General features: G+C 43.2%; 1 protein-coding gene across 1 annotated transcript in view; it reads left to right on the forward strand.

Moving 5' to 3' along the window:
• Positions 1-18,028, forward strand: part of LOC119389029 (chorion peroxidase) — a 94,897-nt gene extending 76,869 nt beyond the window's left edge. Inside the window, exons 7-8 of the mRNA XM_037656324.2 lie at positions 15,117-15,213; positions 17,863-18,028. Coding sequence (XP_037512252.2) covers positions 15,117-15,213; positions 17,863-18,028 — 263 coding nt within the window. The remainder of the gene's footprint in view (positions 1-15,116; positions 15,214-17,862) is intronic.
• Positions 18,029-20,166: the final 2,138 nt, after the last annotated feature.

The raw sequence follows: 20,166 nt of genomic DNA on the forward strand, positions 1-20,166 counted from the left end.
CTTATGAGCAACGTTAAGTAACGTTGACTGTCGAATAGTCCTCTGCAATATCAAACGGCATTTTGGCTCTGCGATGATGAAGTATAGGCTGTGTGGTTGTCACAAGTGTTGTGAATTTATCGTGCCAGTGTTTTGAACTGTGCTTCCTCATCACACCGCTCTGGCACAGTGGCACGTCGTGGAAGCCCCTCTTCAAGATGGTGAGGCTGAGCGAGAAACTGAAACCAGCTGGAATGTTTGTCTTATCCCCTGTGGCTTCATTATTACACCACTTAATCAAAAAATTATTGTGGCAACACGTTCACATTGCACAAGCGGGCAGTTGTCACAAATTTTAGGCTCCGGCGTTGTTTAGTGGCCCTTAAGCTATAAATTATGAATGGTAAATTCACACGTCCCGTGGCTTTCTCCCTTTTTTTTGCAATGCTCATTTCTAAAATGGCATGTCAACTTCTGTGAGTGTTAATTGACACATTTAGCATACAAAATTTCTTGGTATATGCAATAAGTGCCATTATGAATTTTTCATGGCACCACAGCCACATTTTTGCCCTGTGGCAGCCACATGGAAGTACATTGCTATGCTGCTTTGATCTTTTCAATCAATGCACTTCACAGTCCAGGGTGTTTTGTGTATTTGCATCTTGAGGTGTTTAATATCGTACAAGTAATGGAATTTTTCTGTCTTCTAGTGTTTACTTTTCAGCTTTTTAACTGTGGTTTTCAGAGCAATATGTAGACAGGAACTTCGGTTCTGCTAAGCTTTGGTTCAAAAAGAGAAGCTGAGCAGTAGTTCCTTAGGTTCATGCCCTGAGCACCAGCCCTTTGGGTTACAGAAATATCTCAACTGCATAATGTCTGTAACTACTTGTTTAATTGCATGTCTTTCTTGAACCTACAGATGTTTCCATAATCCTTAACATTAACCTGCATTACCAAGTGAACAGCCCCCGCTGTAATACAATGGTTATATTACTGAGCTGCTCATCTGAACTGTGCGGGTACGATCCTTGGTGCAGTGGTTGCACTTTCGATGGAGGTGAAAATCCTAGGGGCTCTTGTGCTTTTAAATTGACGTTCACATTACAGAACACCATTATTCCTATTACATCAGCAAGTGAACATAGTGGTAATTCTAGATTGTATACATATTTTAGAATAACACAAGAGCTATGCTAGTTGGTAGGTATTCACGTTAAAAAGGCAGGCCATGCATGGACACGAGAGAAGTCAAGACAACACTAATGCCAACTGAAAAGGTAGACAGTGGCACAAAATTAAGTAGACACAAAAACTTATCTGCGCATGCCCAGACAAGAGGAGATACCTATCAATCCAGCACGTGCCACAGTGTAGGTTACAGATAACTGCTCAAGCACTTGATTTCTTCTTTGCGCTAGTTAATCGAGGGTTGGCTCTCGCGTGCACTGCTATTATCGATATGTCAGGCCTTGAGCACTGGACGCATTTCTTCATTCATGCGCTTGTACAAAACTGTGCATTCATTGAATTTTGGCTTGCATTTACGCTCTCGACAATGTAAAGGTAGATTAGGTGATGTGCCTCCGCGTTTGAGGTGTCTTGACTCTCTTTTGTCCATGTTTGCATGTCCCATCTTTTTAACATATTCATATAGTGTGTAATAGAAATAGGTTATCTAGTGAGTTATTTGGATATTAAATTTAGGGTGGACACCAAAATAGCAGTGTAAATTAAATTTAAGCGATGAATGCATCGAGCTGCATTAGAATACGATATTATGGAGAAATATAGCCGCTTGCTGTTTGCTCATACTCGTCTCAGTTTTTTTGTCTTATATGCTTTGACAATGCCCAGGTGTCACGCTCGATGCTACTAATTGGTTATGAGCTATCCATAGACGAAGCAGCGGCTGTTTGGATGCTTCCTAAACTGCTAGCTCATGGTAGTTAAGTTGGGTTACGTGAGGCATGCTAGAAAAAGTGAACTTGTTTCTGATGTTTTTGTTTTCCTGGCAGACATTCTATACAAGCTGGCCCAACGGCGGAAGGAAGGCATGATTAAACTCGGCGCAACGGACACTATATACAAACTGAGAATACACGCGGACAGGCGCCGAGGACATGAACCCATACAAATTCGCCCAACTATCAGTGCTACTGAAGGAAGGCACACACAGATGGACACAGAAATCATGGGGCTGCCATAGAAGCTGTGAATGAGCAATAACCTGTGAGTATGTGTCTTAAGCTTTTTGCTGAAGCCTTCAATTTTGGCTGAACATTCTTAGCGATGCTTTGTATTCCCTGATATGTAGTGCAATATTATTACACCCTAATGTTATACCCTGTTGCTTTCATTGCTGCATTGCACAGCAGACCACTTTAGTCTGGTACAAGGCCCTAAAAGTTCCACCTAGACGACCAAATAGCAGCAGCGAATTGCTTCCGCAATCAATGCAGTAGTGCAAAAAACAGGCGCAAAAAACGAAGCGCAAAGACAGGAAGAGCAACAGTGCTGTACTCGTGTGCTCAGTCCTCTACACCGCTTTGTTTTCACTATGTCGTAAGAACCAAGCATCCACTTTAGCTTATGTAGTAGTCCAGCTCATGCACTTGGTAGTGTTTTCCAACGCCAGGATTACGGGCTACCTGGCTTGTGAAGTCAATCTAAAGTGCATGCCTATTGCTGTAGACTTGTGTGAATCCACCATTGAGGTGCAAATGCAGCTGCGTTGTAATATTTTAGCCAGTACAGCTCGTGAATAGAGTTTAGAGCTGTGACAGCAACACTTTCGAAGGGGCGAGTTACTAATCATTGTAGACTTGTGTGCATCCACCATTGGGATGGAAATGCAGCTGTGTTGTAATATTTTAGCCAGTATAGCTCGTGAATAGAATTTGGAACTCTGACAGCAACACTTGTAGAGATGGCGAGATACTAAATTATTGTGCATTTCTCGACGTTTGCACGTTATAAAAACATATCTGGTTAAAATTAGTCCAGACTTTACGCCATATCCTAACATATAACCTTCTGTGCTGTTTGAAGGTATCGAACCATATAAAATGCATTGTGCCTTTCTGTGTGTACCAAATGTTAGTAGTCGTTATAATAAAGATAGATAAAAATAGGTCAAAGGTTAAAGTAAATTTTTCACCATTAACTTCTTGTGGGCAGTTATTCAGAGCAGAGTTTTGAGGTAATTTAGCAATACAAGCAGATTATAGTGCTTCATTTTAGTGTCTGACAGTGTACACTGTTTTATTTTAGTACCTACTGGGTCATTTCATGCCAGTGTGCCAGGCCGTTTCTTGACCATTTCCAATATTTTGAAAACCTGGTGCTGTTGTTTCAGTGTGGGAAGTAGCCGTTGAAGCGTTATTTTCGGGGAAAGAATTTCGTGATGCAGCAAAGACCTTTCAAACTTGGCATGCAGAAATGAAGTTGTGTCAGGCAAATTGACACATGATTATTGCTTCGGGCTATTACTACAAAGCATTTGTTTCTTTAACATAGTCGGGAATCTTTCTATAATAGTGGAATATATTTTCATTTCAATTTATCCTATTTGCCGTCGTGAGGAAACATTGCAAAATGCAGCATTTTTAAGTGTATTGTAAAAAAGACTGAATATTGCATGTAAAACATATTCACAGTATGAGTTAAGTGCATTTACTAAGGGTTAAAAATGCTGCTGGCAAAAAGAAGCAGAAAAGTCTTCAAAATTGACACTTGGAAGAAATAGCGTTTGAACCCATATTGCGGGTTTTCTTTCACAGTGTGGCATTTCAAGCAAAAATATCGCCTACAAATCATAGTGTGGTTTCCTCTCGCGATAATGTAGGCAGTTTTTAAGGTGTAATATTATCTTCAAGCAAAAAAATAAATTTTTCAAATGAAAAATAACGAGGCTGTGTGAAGTTTCTTGGAGCTTTGCCTTCACTGCACAACGCATCACTGTTCCTGCATGGCATTTCTGACAGAAGTATTGCTTAACTCTGCAACATTTGGACTTGCACTATATGAGCACAGGGGCACCCGCGTGAATCCTGTGCCAATGTGCTGTACAGTGAAGGTCAAGGAACAAAACTCTTTGTGCAGGCCAGGGATTATTCGATTCAGTTAATTTTTTCTTGCTTGCAACCAAGCAGTATATTTTTAATGGAATATAAATTACCAGCAAAGTATACCCCACAATAAAATTGGAATGCTACAATAAAATGTAGCATTCCAAGCAGAAATGTCTTGCCGACATTTCTGCTTGGAATGGTACATAGCAAAAGCTAAGCTGCAATATGGCTCAAAAAGCTATCTTTTCCGACTCTGTTACAGTTTGGGTGCAACGTTTCTGTGTATTTTCTTTTCACTGTAGTTCTATCACCAAGTGTATATCTATTTACTTATTTATTTTTTATTTATTAATTCCTTTGCTTAATTACTTATTACTTGACAATACTGCTGATACCAGTAACCAGTATTGCAAAGTGGGCTCCAATGATAAGTTACACATAAAATGATCTTGCTAAGCAAGAACAGGAGTTATAACATATACAAAACACAAGATAAAGCAAGAACATCTATGCAACTGTCTTAAGGAAAATGATATGGGACCAACAGCACAAAATACAAAGGCAATCTTTAGACAATCAACTGTTGGTATTCCATACGAAAGAATTGGTCTTTCTCCGGATAAATGTTAACATTAGAACTTCAGCATTTTGCGATGTTTCCTCATGGCTGAAAAATATAACTTGGCATGCAACTTAGTAAACTATTTTAGCCATGAAACACTGCCACCGTCAGATTAAAGAAATAAACATTTTGCATTAAAATGGGAACAAACATCGCTGGACAAGGGACGAAGAAAGATTAATAGACGAGGGTGCTGCCGCCCTCGTCTAGTTTTTTTTTTTCGTCCCTTGTCCAGTGGTGTTTGTTCCCGTCGTAATCATGTACTAACCAGCCCAGTTAGGTGCTCTCCTCAAATATTTTGCTCTAGTTGCTCAAAGCAATAACTTTGTATAAGTTATCTTGCATGACACAGTTTCACATCTGTAAATACATGGATGCTATGGGTGTTCCCTTTAAAGCGAAGCAGTGGCATGTATTGGCCAAGCTCAATTTTTGAATTACTTAACGCTTTTCCTACCTGAATTAAGTTTCTTTCCTTAAAAAACTTATAATTTGGTAGGTTATCTTTCGGCATTGTACATAAGGACCCTTGTTTTTGCGCAAGTTTGTGTTTGGCTGTTCTCTTTGCTTTTCCACTACCAGTCCTACATCTGTCTTTTACTGATTTCTCTTGCGGAGATGTTCATCTTTATCAAGCTTTCTCATGCTTAAATGGGTATAAATTCTGAACATTACTGTTGGTCTAGGTGTTTTCTTTCACTTCTTTTTCAGACGTGCAGAAAGGAGCGAAGTGATGCTGTCCATGGGCCGTGCACACAGCTTCATAACAGGCTTGCAACACCTTTGACAATTCAGTTCCTGAATACAGCATGTACTAGTGTGCGTGATTGTCTATTTGGCATGAAGCAGCCGCTAAGCTTCACTCATCTGCAAGTTCACACAGTACAGTACAGTGCATATACACATGGCATACTACCCCCACATCTACCAGCTAGGGATGTGCAGCTTGATTGTAAAATGTTTACTTTGACTTAACACAACATTTATTAACAAAGTGACCTGAAAGTTTGCCACCTATGCAGGCGACCTTCTCAGTATACGCTGGCAAAAATAAGCGGAGTTTCAGCGGTCCATTAGTCGCACATTTCCTTGTAAACGTCGCACAGGGGGCTGCTGTTGTTGTTGCAAGCCAATGCGCCGCAACGAATGGACCATGATTCTACTATTTTTCTTTTCCTCCCAGTTTGGACACGAGGCAGCGTCGTCGAATTGATTAGGTCGAAGTTATGCCTTGTCATTCAGCAGCGTCAACAAGTTCCGTCTTAGAAAGCGTTGCGTGAGTGGTTTTCGCAACGTCCACTTTGTGTTCTTGAACCTTCGATGACCTTCTTCCACCCGTTTCGCCTATGGAAGTCGTGTCGCAATCCCCGCATTGTACTTTGTAGGTGACCCCGCTCTAATCTTCGGCGGTTTTTGTGAATACCTTGTCCTCAGGACATATGTTCACAAAGCCCAAAGACCGCAACCTGCGGATGATTAGAGCAGGGTTATCTACAGAGTACGATGCGGGGATCACGACACCACTTACATCAGCGAAACGGGCAGGAAAGTGGCAAAGACGTTCAAAGAACACAAAGGGGGGATGTTGCTAAAGCGACCCATGCAGCGCATTTTAAGACAGTTTGTTGAACACTGCTAGACGATAGGTTATAGCTTGGACCTAAACAATGCGACGATGCTATCGAAGGAACGAAGGTGGGGGAAAAGAAAACTATTGGAATTATGGTTCATACGTCAAGAAGCATCTGTTTGAAACAACAACCTCAGACCCATACCGAACGTATACGAGGACGTTTTTGGCTAGTGGACTGGTCGACCTCCGCACACTTGTTGCCAGTGTATACTGAGACTGCCACCTGCATAGGTGGCAAAGCTTCTTTGTGATTTTGTACATAAAGAAAGCATTTTCATATTTTTCAAACAGATTTTATGGTGCAGCTGTGGTATAAAACGATTATTTTGCAATAAGGCAAATGTACCGTATTATATTCGACAATACGGGCAGACCGTTCTGCAGTAGCTTGACGTAGGAAGCTCGTAAGAAGACTTTCTTTGGAGGAAATTGTTCTATTCTGGTCACGGAATAGTGTTTGCATTCAAACGAAGTGACGGAGTTCTTTGTCTTATGTGATGTGTGCTAACGAAAGCACTTCGTAAGAAGACTTCTTTTTTGAGAAATCGTTTAATTAGGATCACGGAAAAGTGCTCGGCACCGCTATACCTTCAGCTTTGTCTGTGAACAGGGGCGGCTTTTTTGTGGTGTATATGTCTACACTGTAAATTGGAGAAACTCCCAGGTGGGTTGTAAAACGCTTGTCCTCGAGCGCCCCCGCCCCCCCCCCCCCTTCGGTTGGGAGTTTTCTATACTCTGGCTGGCATGGAGCCTCCGGAGTATGTTTCGCTGCTGTTTCACTCCGGCGGCCCTTGCGTGGCACCTTCGGAGTAAACGCGTGGCACCTTCACAGTATTTTACTGTTCTTCACTCCGGCTATCTTGAATTTTTGAGTGGTACCTACGGAGTATATTACGGATTTCTTTACACCGTCCAGACGGCGTTAATAATTTTCAGTGAGATGCATCGGGAGTATTTTTTTAATTCCTTGATCCACTGTTACATTTTTTTACTCTACGCTGATCCTGTCACGCGTTGACTACATGAGAAAAGTCTCATGTAAAGACTGCACAGTCACTGTGTTTTTTTTTTTCACAGAGCTCGCAGATGGAGTTCAAGAAAAGGCTTGAGTTCATATTATTTGATTTATTCACAATAAGCTGCAGTTTTCGTTTGATGATCCAGCATTTGAAAGGAATACAACAAGAAACAAAGATACGACAAGCCACCAGAAAACAAAACAGAAAAAGACAGCTCACGTAACATCAGCAGCACTCAAATGAAGCCCAGAATGCTGCAAAATGATGCACAACAAACGAAGGAAGTGTAGTCGCCTTGAATAACTGTTCACCATCCACGAAGGAGCATTTATCAGATTCCTTGACGACGCAGTTGTTGAACTGATTGCTTCCTGCATTATTTAGCAAAAATGTAATACGTGAGAACTGTATATAATGCCAAAGGCACGGAAATTGAGGACACTGAAGTCACAGGTACTCCTTAAAACACATACAGGGTGCCAATTCATGAGAACACTCCAGTTCTTCTTGTTGCATCGTCAATAGCGAAATTAGCAACAAAGTTTGACAGAGCAGCGCTAAATAAACAGACCACACAAAGAAGACAGAACGAGCGCTCAATATCAAGAAGCACATCCCATGTACTTCGGTGTCAGCCAGCCGCTCCATGATAAAAACGCACCTCCGCTTCGCGAGCAAACTGCAAAACGCGCGAAACTTTTCCGCATATTTCTAAATGAAAACCTTTACTTCTGTTGAAGCTTTCAAAAGCATTTTTTCACTGAAATGAGCGAATTTTGGTATTCTGGAAGATTACCAAGAATGCCTCTTCCGTTAAACATGCAAACTTTACAAAATGTTATTACTGATTATTGCAGTTGCTTTTCAGTCTGTGCTTATCGTCCTACTTCCCGCAAATTAGGCGCTTACACTTTGTATGCTTACGGCTGCTCCATAAGAAAAGCGTACGTCGATTCTGTTTCAGAGAACATGTTTCGCGGCAAGTTTGCGTTGTATCTTTTTCTTTTATTTGCAGTACCCGCTCTGTCATTACACTTTTTTAACGGATGTTTCTCAAAATAGTTGTTGCGTGAGCATGTATAGTTTCCAAATGTACAGCCTGGAACACAAGTTTAAAAAAAATTACTGTCGCTTAATAAAACAAATTAACAATAATAAAAGGTACAAACATTACGCCACCTACGCCAATTGCGTCTTCAGTACATACTGACAGAAATGAGGGAATGTCGACGAGTCTTCTCAACACACAGATCCTTGCAAACGTCCGGCAGGACGCCACGCGTGGTGTTGCACGCCGAGGCGTCACGACGTGTGCACCAGGATTCGAGCAAGTACCCTTTCCCCTCTTTTGTTCACGGGCCAGTGTCGTTGCATTGTCCAGGTCAAAACTATGTCCCGTCTTCGAGCAGTGTTCGTCAGAGAGAGATGGAGAGAAGTGTTTTATTCACATAGACACTACTCTCTGCAATTCATGCGGGACTCCAAGGTGAACCTTTTGCCAGTTTTGCCTGTCTGGTCAGGGATATAAGCTGCAGTTTGATCTGTCCCCTCCCCCCTCCCCCCAAAGAAAGAAAGAAAATACATACGCGGCCTTGGCAGCACGACGGCAAAGAGAAAAAAAATGCCGCAGCACAAGAGTACCCTCCCCATTTTATACCATTTCCCCTGTTCCCAACGACGCTGAGCCGTGCGCTGTAATGCGTTGCAGAAATAAGCGCTTTTTCTTACCCTCATACCATTGCGCTAATTCCCCTTCCACATAAAGGTAAAGCGTCCCACAACCAGTTTTTGTGCCAAGCGACCCCTGCCTTCCTTTCGCATTCCCCGTCACCCACAAGCTGGTCTCGTAGCCCCCGTCTCCCTTTCTAGTTATCGACGCACCACCTGCCCCGAAGTGTCAATTATATTTCGAGAATTATATCTCAGATGCGAAACATCCTATCGAAACATTTTTTTCACCGAAATGAGTACATATACGCGCTCTAAAAGTCTGTACCAAAGACAACTTTCTAGCTCAGTTCGCTTATTTAATACTGATTTACGTTTTGTCATGTTTTATTAGGTCAATTTAAATGATAGGTCACAATAATTTATACGTAATGATAGACCTGCACCTCGCGTTCATTAATATTGAAAGCGGACAAAATTACTCTTCATTTATACTAACCATAGCAAAGAGATCTTTTTACCAATTAGGTTTACTTCTAACACTAATTAACTGTTTATTGAATCAACCCTAAAACTATGTCGCTTTCCATTAACGCATATCTCTAGATAATCAATCCGCTCTTCAAATATTACGGAGGTGTGTTTAAAATTACACAAGCTTTCCACATTTTTTTCAAAAACACATAGTTCAAAACATGCCTCTTCGGAATATCCGCTGCATTTTTTACTGCCATCCTGTAATGCCAGTCTAGTCTTTATAACCTGTTTGGTTATACTAGTACCAAATTTTATCACTTTGCCAAAATATGACACAGATAATTCGTAGAGAGCTCACTCAGCAGTTTTGTGCCGCACCTAAGAGCGCCTGTTCGTCCGCCACCCGCTGGATCACAATGCGTCGTTCGCTGCACGGCACCATCACACGATTAAGGTTCCCGCAACTTGCTGCTGTCGATGACAGCCTTCGTTGACGCTTGTAGTCGCTTGTAATGTCTGCAAGGTACACGGAACGATTTCGTTTTTTTCAAAGGCGGCCGAAGCTTCGCACAATCCTCGCTGCACTTCGATTCGGGTGAATTGGCTTGCGCCATGTTGGTTTCTAGGGACTGGCCGCCCGGCGAGGCCGCCTACGTCACTCCTCCAGCACCTAATGAAAGCCGCTGAGCGATGCGCCCAGGGCTGGCCAAAGATACATTGAAATCGTATCGCGATACGATAAAAGTACTCAGGCAAGAAATATTTGAGATACAGATACAAGATACCACAACAATGATCGTATTCGATGCGATACATTGCAATTGTATCTTAAGATACTTCGATACATTCGCAAATTTGTTATATACGTCTATAATGTAGCACTAAAACGCCCTATGCACAAACATTTTCGCTCGAAAATTTATTTACTGCGACCAGCTTTGTTTCATTTGAATGAAATGTCTGTCGATCTCTCAAAAGTTTTGTATTTCTTCCTCAGGGTATATTAGTTTCATTCCGAAACAACTGCCTGGCGTTGCTGCAGTTGCTTAACATGGCAGCTTTTTTATACACTTCGCTGATCCTTTCACAAAAACGTTCACAAGCCTCCGCATTATGGTGCAAATACCCTTCTCGAGTTCTAATGGCCGTAAAAGTATTACAGTTTTCGCAGTACCGGATCACCGGACAGGTGTACATCAGCAAGAACGCTTGTAGTGACATTCATTGCGACGCATCGTGTTTATGTAGAGGGCATAAAAACTGAATTGACCTTTATATTCACTTATCTGCTGGCGCAAAGCGTTCGTTAGCGATGTACGCAGTAATGCACAATCTCCTCACAATTTTTCTTCTACGAGAGAAGATGTGCAGCCCAAGAAACGTCTTAGACTTACTATATAGTTGCACAAAGCGCCCAGGACACCGCCGCTACTCACACTATATTTCCCACCTGGTGAGTAGTTAGAGTAAAAGCCTTTATTAAAGCCTAAAAAAGGAAATCCAGTATATCCAAGTAAATAGATAAGCGGTTCCGCATCAAAACACAGGGAATAAGAAGAAAAAACACGATGCAGGCGGTACCCCAAGAGTTAATAATTGCTGCGTTTTACGTCGCAAAACCGCGATATAATTATAGAGACGCCGTAGTGGGGGGCACCCGGAAATTTTCGACCACTGGGGTTCCAAAACCTATGCACAAGGGCCTCTATCGTTGGTCTCCATCGAAATGCGTCTGCCGTTACTTCGGGTCAGCAGTCAGGCACCATAACTACTAGCCCCCCGTCGCGGGTAACCGCCATTAGCTATAACAATTAACCATTTAAGGTAAGACCACAGAACGTTCAGTGCCTATGGAACAATAGCGCAAAACGGCTCGTCGTGATACTCGTCGAGAAAAACGGAGCATTGGTATAACAATCTTTCCCGAATTCCCCTCGGTGACATCTTAAGATGCCTCGTCATAATTTACGTTATTATATAGCAAACTCAAATTTCGCTAGTTTACTAAGTAGTAAGCAGAATTTCTTTACTGTTCCTCCAGGCACGAGCAGATTATTATATATTTGTTCTCAACATCGCCTTGACGTAGAAGTAAGCTCAAATGGAATGTAAGTCTGTGAGCTGTAGCAGAAAACGACGCAGACAGTTGAAAGTAAGAACAAAGCACACCTCTAAGCCAAAATGACAAAAAAAATGAGAGTAACTGCGGGTTTTAGTCCTAAAGACCAACTGTTACTCCCCCAAAAAGACCAACTGGAACAAGATGGCTGACATGTCTGAAGTTGGGGGAGTAACCACTTTAGTGTTAGGTTCGAAGGAGCAACAGAAGGACGAACGGCAACAATTGCCTCGGCCGCAACCATTGCTATCCTGCAGGAGCACCCTGTACGGTCAATGCATGGGCACATTTTCTTGCGGGCTAGCGTAAGGAAACTACTTTTTGTAAACTGAACAGAGAGATACGCACGCTAATAGGGACAATTTAGCTGTAAGTATATTTTTTTATGTTACCGTGTTACCGGAACACATATTTTCGAAAGTTTTTAATCCCCCGTACGTAAACGATAACTTTAACGTCTGAATAAACCATGAATGGTGATGACTAACGGCATTTACATTCTATTAATTAGATAAGAATTGTATCACCGCTGCGGCAAAAATCAGAGGGGTTTTTAGCGTGTACAGTATCCCTGTATACGCAAGGGGGTACGATGGTGTCGCCATCTTGTGACGCTTCGTGCACCAGAGTAATGGACAAGTTTGTTTTCGCCTAGTGTTTTGAGGAAAAAAAAGCAGTGAAAAGGTAACTTATTCGTAATTACGCCACGGCAAGGCAGTACCCAGAAGATACAACGCACGATGTTTCTGCCATAACAATTTTTTGCTTGCCTGGTTCATCTTGTTCCCGCTAGATGGCGTCACTATACAGCCTGTCGGGGTATTTATGTCAAGGCTTCTCACGTTTTTACGGCTGGTTGATCGCAATTGGCGCTCGCACCTCGGCTTATTTTTACTCGGCGGCTGGAGCCTCGGCAAAGCGGGTATCGCGAGTAGCCGCGAACGACGGTGGATTTGCGAGATAGGGCCGTAAATGTAAAGCCAATCCGGTGAGTAGTTCACGTTCCGTAAAGGCCCGCGCATGCGCAGATTCCTTCCGGCAACTCGTAACACGGTAACGTAAAGGTAAAAGCCCCTAATACAAGGTAAAAGCCCCTAATAAAACGCATGGTTGCACTAGAACGCCAGCACCTGAAGCTGCCAAGGTAAGCTTTCTGCAGAGAGCTTACATTGGCAGCTCGTTAAAGCCATATTGCATAAAGCGGACCATAAAAAAAAACAATACAGGGACATAGGTAATGTATCGGATGGAAAAGACGAACAGCTGAGAAAGAACTGGTGCTAACAAAAAAATATGATTTTAAAAACTCATAGAATAATTGAAAAAAGACGTACGCCAAGATAGCTTCTGTTAGGTGAACGCTTGTTCTCTTAGATCCAACATCGGTACCGGTGGTGCTATAGGCGTGAGAATCTCATTTACATATATCACTGCATGTAAGTCAAACTTAAATCAACGAGGCCCTTCAAATCGCCGATCTGTGAAAGCCTCAAGACGCAAAGCAACATCATTCTTGTATTCTTCAGACTTCGTGACGAAACACAACGTAAGAGAAACTTTGATAACGACACTACAGCGGCGTCAGAATTCGTGCGAAAGACGCCGCACGCATTGGAGCACGCGGCACAGGACAATGGCTAAGAGCCAGCGTCATGACAATGACACAACTAAAGAAAAAATAAAACAGCGAAAAAGCAAAAGGTCGGCAGGGTGTAGATGTTCGCGACTTGTTTTTCGATACGATGCGAGCACACCACGGACTCTGCTGCATCAATATGGACGCTCAGAGCTCATCACCCCTGCCCTCGCTGGAAAACTCTGGAGGAGAAAAAAATAATGTAAGTGGCTTCAGTTTTATTTAGTGGCAGCAGTATCAGCATGAGAAGAGGAGTTCAGACGACGTTATTGTTTCGAATGGTTGGTGTTTGCAGTATCTTGTATCTTAAGATACATGATGCATTCTTCAATGTATCGGAATACAGATACGATACATGTCTCGCGAGACGTAAGCGATACACGATACAAGATACCCAAAGAGGTGTCTAAGATAGTACCTAGGATAACTGTATCTCAATACTGCTCAGCACGGATGCGCCGGAGCATTTGCGGCGCATCTGACCTTTGAGCGCCGGAGTATAATAAGGGAATGCGCGCCGTTTTCCTCCGTCCTTCGCCCAGAAGTAAAAACGTGCCGAACGAATGTATTGTATATAATCCGGTACATTCGATGTGTTCGAGCTTGGGGAGGCCACCGATGTTAAGCAGAAACATCAATAATAATAATAATAATAATATTGGGGTTTAACGTCCCAAAACCACGATATGATTATGAGAGACGCCGTAGTGGAGGGCTCCGGACATTTCGACCACCTGGGTTCTTTAACGTGCACCTAAATCTAAGGTCACCACGGGCCTAAACATTTTCGCCTCCATCGAAAATGCAGCCGCCGCGGCCGGGATTTGATCCCGCGACCTTCGGGTCAGCAGTCGAGCGCCATAACCACTAGACCACCGTGGCGGGGCTAAGCAGAAACATCATCCCCCAAGACCTGCCAGCTGGGTATATTTTCGTTTACAGCGTATAGACTGATAAATTGATAGCCATAACAACCAGCTTCATCTGTCAGGCGGATGAACCGTAGTTCTTTATTCCAGTAAAAGTGTTACATACGTTATACCAAAACGAGGAGGCGAACTTGGCTGCACGAGGTTTGACTGACCGTGTGCCGGGTAACATGTCATCGCCTGGGCGACCCGAGCCTCTCTGCTCGTACAACAATATATGCAAGCACACTGTCTCTCACGAACACTGCTGCCTCTGCCACACTGCTTGCTATGCAGTGCCCAACCTGTTACTCTCAGACTGCTACAAACAAGCACTGGCCCGAGCCCTGCGGCACTACACATGATGTACCCTGAATGGTTCCCAAGCCCGGACTGCCCCCTGTGTGGTGGTTAAGCGGACTTCGGGCATGTCCTGTGGGGCGGCGCCTCTGCCGTTTCCCCTTTCACGGAAGAGGAAATGATGAGACTCACTAAGGCCCAGGACTAGACCTCTCAAATCCTAAAGGGTCCGCGCGAGGGCACTCAGGTTTAACCTGATGGTCCCCGAGTGGTCCTAGCCAGGTGACGTTAACTTTACTCGCGTCTATTGCGGACCGAATAAAGTTGTTTCACTCACTCACCAAAAGATATAATTCGATGTATGCTGCGTGTGGTCACATAAGTTCGGACGATGGGTCATTTTTTTGTCTTATTCATGTTCTTTCCTAAATATTTGTATTTGACAAGCAAGTAAATTGGGGCTATCATTTTACTAAATATCACATATTAATAGTGCATGAAGAAGGGAAGAACATAGAGGTTCCTTTATGTCCGTGTTATGTTCGTCCCTTATTTCTGCGCGGTTTTGGCTGATGCTTCATTCACTAGTTAGGCGTGTTCTATGTGTCGTTCCTTGTTTGGAATGTATTATGATGATTTAGTTGTCCCAACTTTTCAGCCTACTGACACCAACCCCTTACAGGCCGCCTGGCGACCACGGTGTTTAGCAAGGACGAGATGCTGCCTTTGCAACCTGAAGGCGTCCACGCTTGGTCGGAGATGGGGCTGCTTGCGTGGAGGTGAGCCTTTTGTGAGACATTGAAAAGCTCTTGGATGCATGATGTTAGTAACGCTTGCCTTTCTTTGTACTCAGACTGTAATAAGTGAACGCGCTGGCTACCACTTACGTATCGGTAGCGCACGCAGGACATATCGTTGGTTTGACGCTATTGCCAGAGCGTGACGCATTTGTATGTACACTAGGGGTGTGCGATATCAAATTTTCGAATACGAATCGAAGACGAATTATTCACCTTCGAATCATCGAATCGAATACCGAATATCAAGGAAAAATGCATCCACAGTAACAATATCTTTATTACATGTAGCTATTTGAGAAAAAAAAACGTTAACAGCCTGACTGGCAAACAAAACATACACTGCTATCTCGAGAACACAATGTCCAGGCTAGCACAATGCACCATCACAACGCAAGGAAATATCACGGCACAATGAAAGTAATGACTAGATGTTATCATGAAGAAATATGAGTGCTCCACATGATCAGGCAGCAGGCGCTCCCTTCTAACAGAGACACCCCCCCCCCTGGCTACTGAAAGTACGCTCGCTTGGAACAGAAGTGGCTGGATAGGAGGGTACATGGGGCAAAGCACTTTGCAGACTGGGGTATCTGAAGGGGCCTACAGTCCGCCACAGTCACATGGGTCACTGTCTTCCTTCAGAAGTTGGTCCCGCATAGTGAACGATGGTAGTGTGGCACGTTACGGCCGCATAATATTGAAAATGTACGGTACATGATCGCCACGCGCTGCACGTCGGAGATGCCCCAGCAATAATCATACGTATTGGGGCGCTCGTCGCAAACAGATATCGTGCCTCGTGTACTTACGAATGTTATCGCTCCTCTCGGCAACGTTTTTAGCTATACGAACGCAGCAGAAGTGTGAAGACGAGTTACCTTCTGCATGATATCGAATCGCATATTCGAATTTTTGGAATATTCGAAGTTATCGAATATTCGAAACTTTCCGAATACACGATATTTCGATCGAATACGAATATTTCGAATGTAATATTCGACGAATATTCGAAACTTTCGTAATATTCGCACACCCCTAATGTACAGTCCTATAGTAAACAACGTTATAAGGAGAGGTATTGAACGAAATATGGGGTATAACCAAGTATTTGTCATCTTCTTGAAGTTCACTTGTATTTGTGAAAGGCTCGTTTAACAATAGTACAATACTCGTGTGTATAACTAATATATCTTGACGAAAGCCAGAAGTCCCCAGTTTTCGCACCATCTGACATTTTCTGCGCACGCTACTGAGCGCTTACGCAGATAGGCGACATCTTGCATCCCTCCGACCGGCCGTCTGGGCGGCCTCGGTGGGTCACTCGGACGTATGCGATGCAGATGCGTCAACGGGCTCAGGATGCGGTTGATCGCTCAACTTAAGCGAGCACCCTTCGCAACCTGCAGTCATGAAGCAGAGTCCTTTACTCCAAAGCCTCCGCATACTTGCAGGGCATCGCTGTGCTGAACGTTGTTGTGTTTTCATCTCTTTTGCATAGCTATATGGGCGGCATGGCAGGATAATGTCTGTAAAAATGAAGGGCTCGTCCCTTGAATTTCAATAATATCTACAATATGGTTTACGTACGCCGTAGTGGGGGGCTCCGCATCAATCTGCATCACCCGGGTTTCGTGGGCATAAGCATACGGGTGCATTTTGTCCCCTTCCAAATACCCCAGCTAACTCAGACCAATATTTAAGAAAAAAAGAACACGCGCTCTAGGAAAGTCCTACTTGCTATGCATTACTAAGCACTAATTCGTTCAGTTAGCCAGCAGTTTTATCCTTGCTCGAAGCGGTAAAATATTGACCTTAAGTTGTAGGCCGTCTCGAATGGCCCCAGAATCACTGATTTATTTTTTGCTCAAACCTGTCTGGTTGTTTTTTTTATTCGAGAAAAAGCAAAAGTTCGCGAAACACGCCAAGCATAAAATAGACGCGCTCTCGCGTGACGCTACTCAAGGCTTCGAAGCGTTCTTTGATTGATACACGGCTGCGTTCGTTCATCGCACCATTGTACATGGCTTCACGCTCAATGATGGACGCGTCAGCGGCGTGTTCATGCGCGTCCATGAAATAGCGTGAAGCCACATTGAAAGAACGAAGCAGTGTATCCATCAAAGAACGCTTGGAAGCGCTTGAGTAGCGGCGCGCGAGTGCGCGTCTATTTCATATTTGGGGTGTTTCGCGCGCGTTTGTTTTCTCTAGGATAAAACATCTAAGAAGATTTCAGCAGAAAATAAATTCTTGATTCTGCGGCTATTTCAGGTGGCCTACAACTTAACGTCAATATTGTACCGATTTGAGTAAAAATAAAAAAGTTGTCTAATTGAATTAATTAATTGGTGAGCAATCGTGCAGAGGACAGCGAGAGAGACAGTCAGCGTCTTGGTGCTTTTCCAGACTTGTAGGGGACATCGAAATCGTACTCCTGTAAGCGAAGCACCCAGCGACGAAGGCGGCCCGATAAGTTCTTTAGCGACGAAAGCCAGCATCGTACGTTATGATGGGTAACGACTATAAGGTGGCGGCCGTGGAGATATGGGCGAAATTTTTGTACTGCCCAAGCAACAGCAAGGCACACCTGCTCGATGATGGTGTAATTCATCTCTGCACGACTGTCGTAAGCAACGACTCGTTCGCGAGAGGTGTTGTCACATTGCAGGAGAACAGCACCGAGACTATGGCTGCTTGCGTCAGTGTGAAGGATGGTGGGTGCGCCTGGATCGAGATGGCACAGTGCCGGGTCGGATGTCAGGGCTTGCTTCCGGCCCCGCCTCTTGTCAAGCTCTAACGAATTGCGACGTCGTGTCTCTCGCTCTCTGACCCTTTCTTGTTGCTCCGGCCGCTCCCCTTGTCACGTTTGAACGAATTGCGACAACATGTGTATCTGCGTATGCACTACGGGAAATGTGTACTTAAAGTCGAAAAGCAATGTTCAAGTCTCATTTTTGATAAAGACCGGTCCCCGACCGAAAGCTCAGAATAATCGTTGTTATTGTTTTGCACTGTGACTTTCATAGATACAGAGGGGCAATGTTCGAGTTTCCTTAGACAAAACACATGATTAAGCTAAGGAAAGCGCAGGGGCCACTATTATTTGTTTTAACAGTATGTGTAGTAATTCCGGCCGAAATTGGAATTTTTTTAATTTATTAGGAATTGCTGGGACCTGTTTACCAGGCCTTAAGCAGGAGTAGGCATACAGAACTCTTCACTGCAAAAGCAACTTAAATAAATATCATCACACAGACACGGCGACAAACGCAGTAATTGCAAAACACCATAGAGGAAACACTACATCACTTCTAACTGAATACATCGCTATGCAATACAAAAACAAGCATTGCAACATTGTTAAATCAATCTAAGAAAAAAAGCATTAAATTGAATAGCATGATTGTACACACTGAAACATATTGAAGACAATGAAAAGCACTGCGTATCTCCGATAAAGGCATGATTATACCATCCGTCAAAGTACTGTTTGTTAATGATTGTTGAATGCATTTAGGAATAAATCGACTGATGTACATTCTACAACATCGTCTGTTAGACTATTCCACTCACGAGTACTTCTCGGAAAAAAAAAGAACTACTTCAACGTGTCTTAGCAGTTTGTGTAATCTACAACTTTCTTTAAATGACATGAGCGCACAGCACATTCACTTGTTGGCTGAATATGCACTGCTTTACTAATTCCAGTTTTGTTATTCAAAAGTAGGTTGAACAGTTCCAACCTCTCCGTTTTTCTTCTTTTTTTAGTTTCTTCGAGCTCCGCTTTAACTAAAAGAAGTGAATGTGACGTGCGCCAGCTAAACAATTAATTGCATATCAAACAGATTTTCTTTGAAGCATTTATAGTTTTTTTCAGTATTTGACATAGTAAATGGAACCCGCACTGCAGCTGCGCATTCCAATGTTAGTCTAATAAGATTTGTACGCGAGAACTTTGATGCGCGATGTTTCGTTTACAAGCAATTCGCAGATAACCTTCACAGATAACCAAGCATTTCCATTGCCTTTCTTTCAATATACAGTAGGATCTCGTTGATACGAGGCTGCATGATACGTTTTTCGACCTAATACGTTTTAGGGGCGAAGCTCCTTAAGGCGGCACCCGTTCGTCCCTCGTAGTCGTCGTCGTCGTCGTAGTAGTAGTAGTAGTAGTAGTCGTAGTCCGTAACAAGTCTTACGCTTTTGACCTCCAAGGTGGTGCCGGTGGGAGATTTTTCCTGTGCGTTGTAGAACAATAAAAAATTCGCAGCGTGCGCGTTAACTAAAAGCCGAATTCTTCTGTCTCTCATTCCCCATTAGCAGCCATTGGCATGTTCCAGTAGGAAACGTTCGTAGAAGTAGAAGTGTAAATGTTAGCTAAAAGCCGACTTCTTCTGTCTCTCATTCCCATTAGCAGCCATTGTTTACCTCCAAGGTAGTGCCTGGTGAGATTTCTCCTGTGCGTGATTAAACAATAAAAATTTTGTTCAAAACGCCGTTGATTGATGAATAAACCAATGAAAGACGCCAGATGTTTTGTAAAAGCAAAACGAAAAGAACGCCAGATGTTCTAAGCAAAACGAAAAGACGCCAGCTGCTTAACGAAAGACGCCAGGTTTTTCTAAAGCAATGGTTTTCTAAACAATGAAAATTCACAGCGTACATGTAAAATTAAAGTGAGCTGCAAGTCGTCATAACTCATCGAACCTTTAGTATAAACGCGCCCGATCTCACGTCTGTGATGATGTACTGGGCAGAATTCACGGGAGATTCACGGTTTACCGATGAACCTCCGCAGCTTCGCCCACTCATCATCATTCACTCCGTGGATATGCTGTGATTTTTTTCTTTTCATTCCCGCCAACGTCCTTTAGAAATATAGCATGCGACGACAGTTTTGCGCAAAGATGGATAGTACGACCACGAAATCGGATC

This window comes from Rhipicephalus sanguineus, chromosome 1 (assembly GCF_013339695.2).
Source record: "Rhipicephalus sanguineus isolate Rsan-2018 chromosome 1, BIME_Rsan_1.4, whole genome shotgun sequence".
Classification (NCBI taxonomy): Eukaryota; Metazoa; Arthropoda; class Arachnida; order Ixodida; family Ixodidae; genus Rhipicephalus; species Rhipicephalus sanguineus.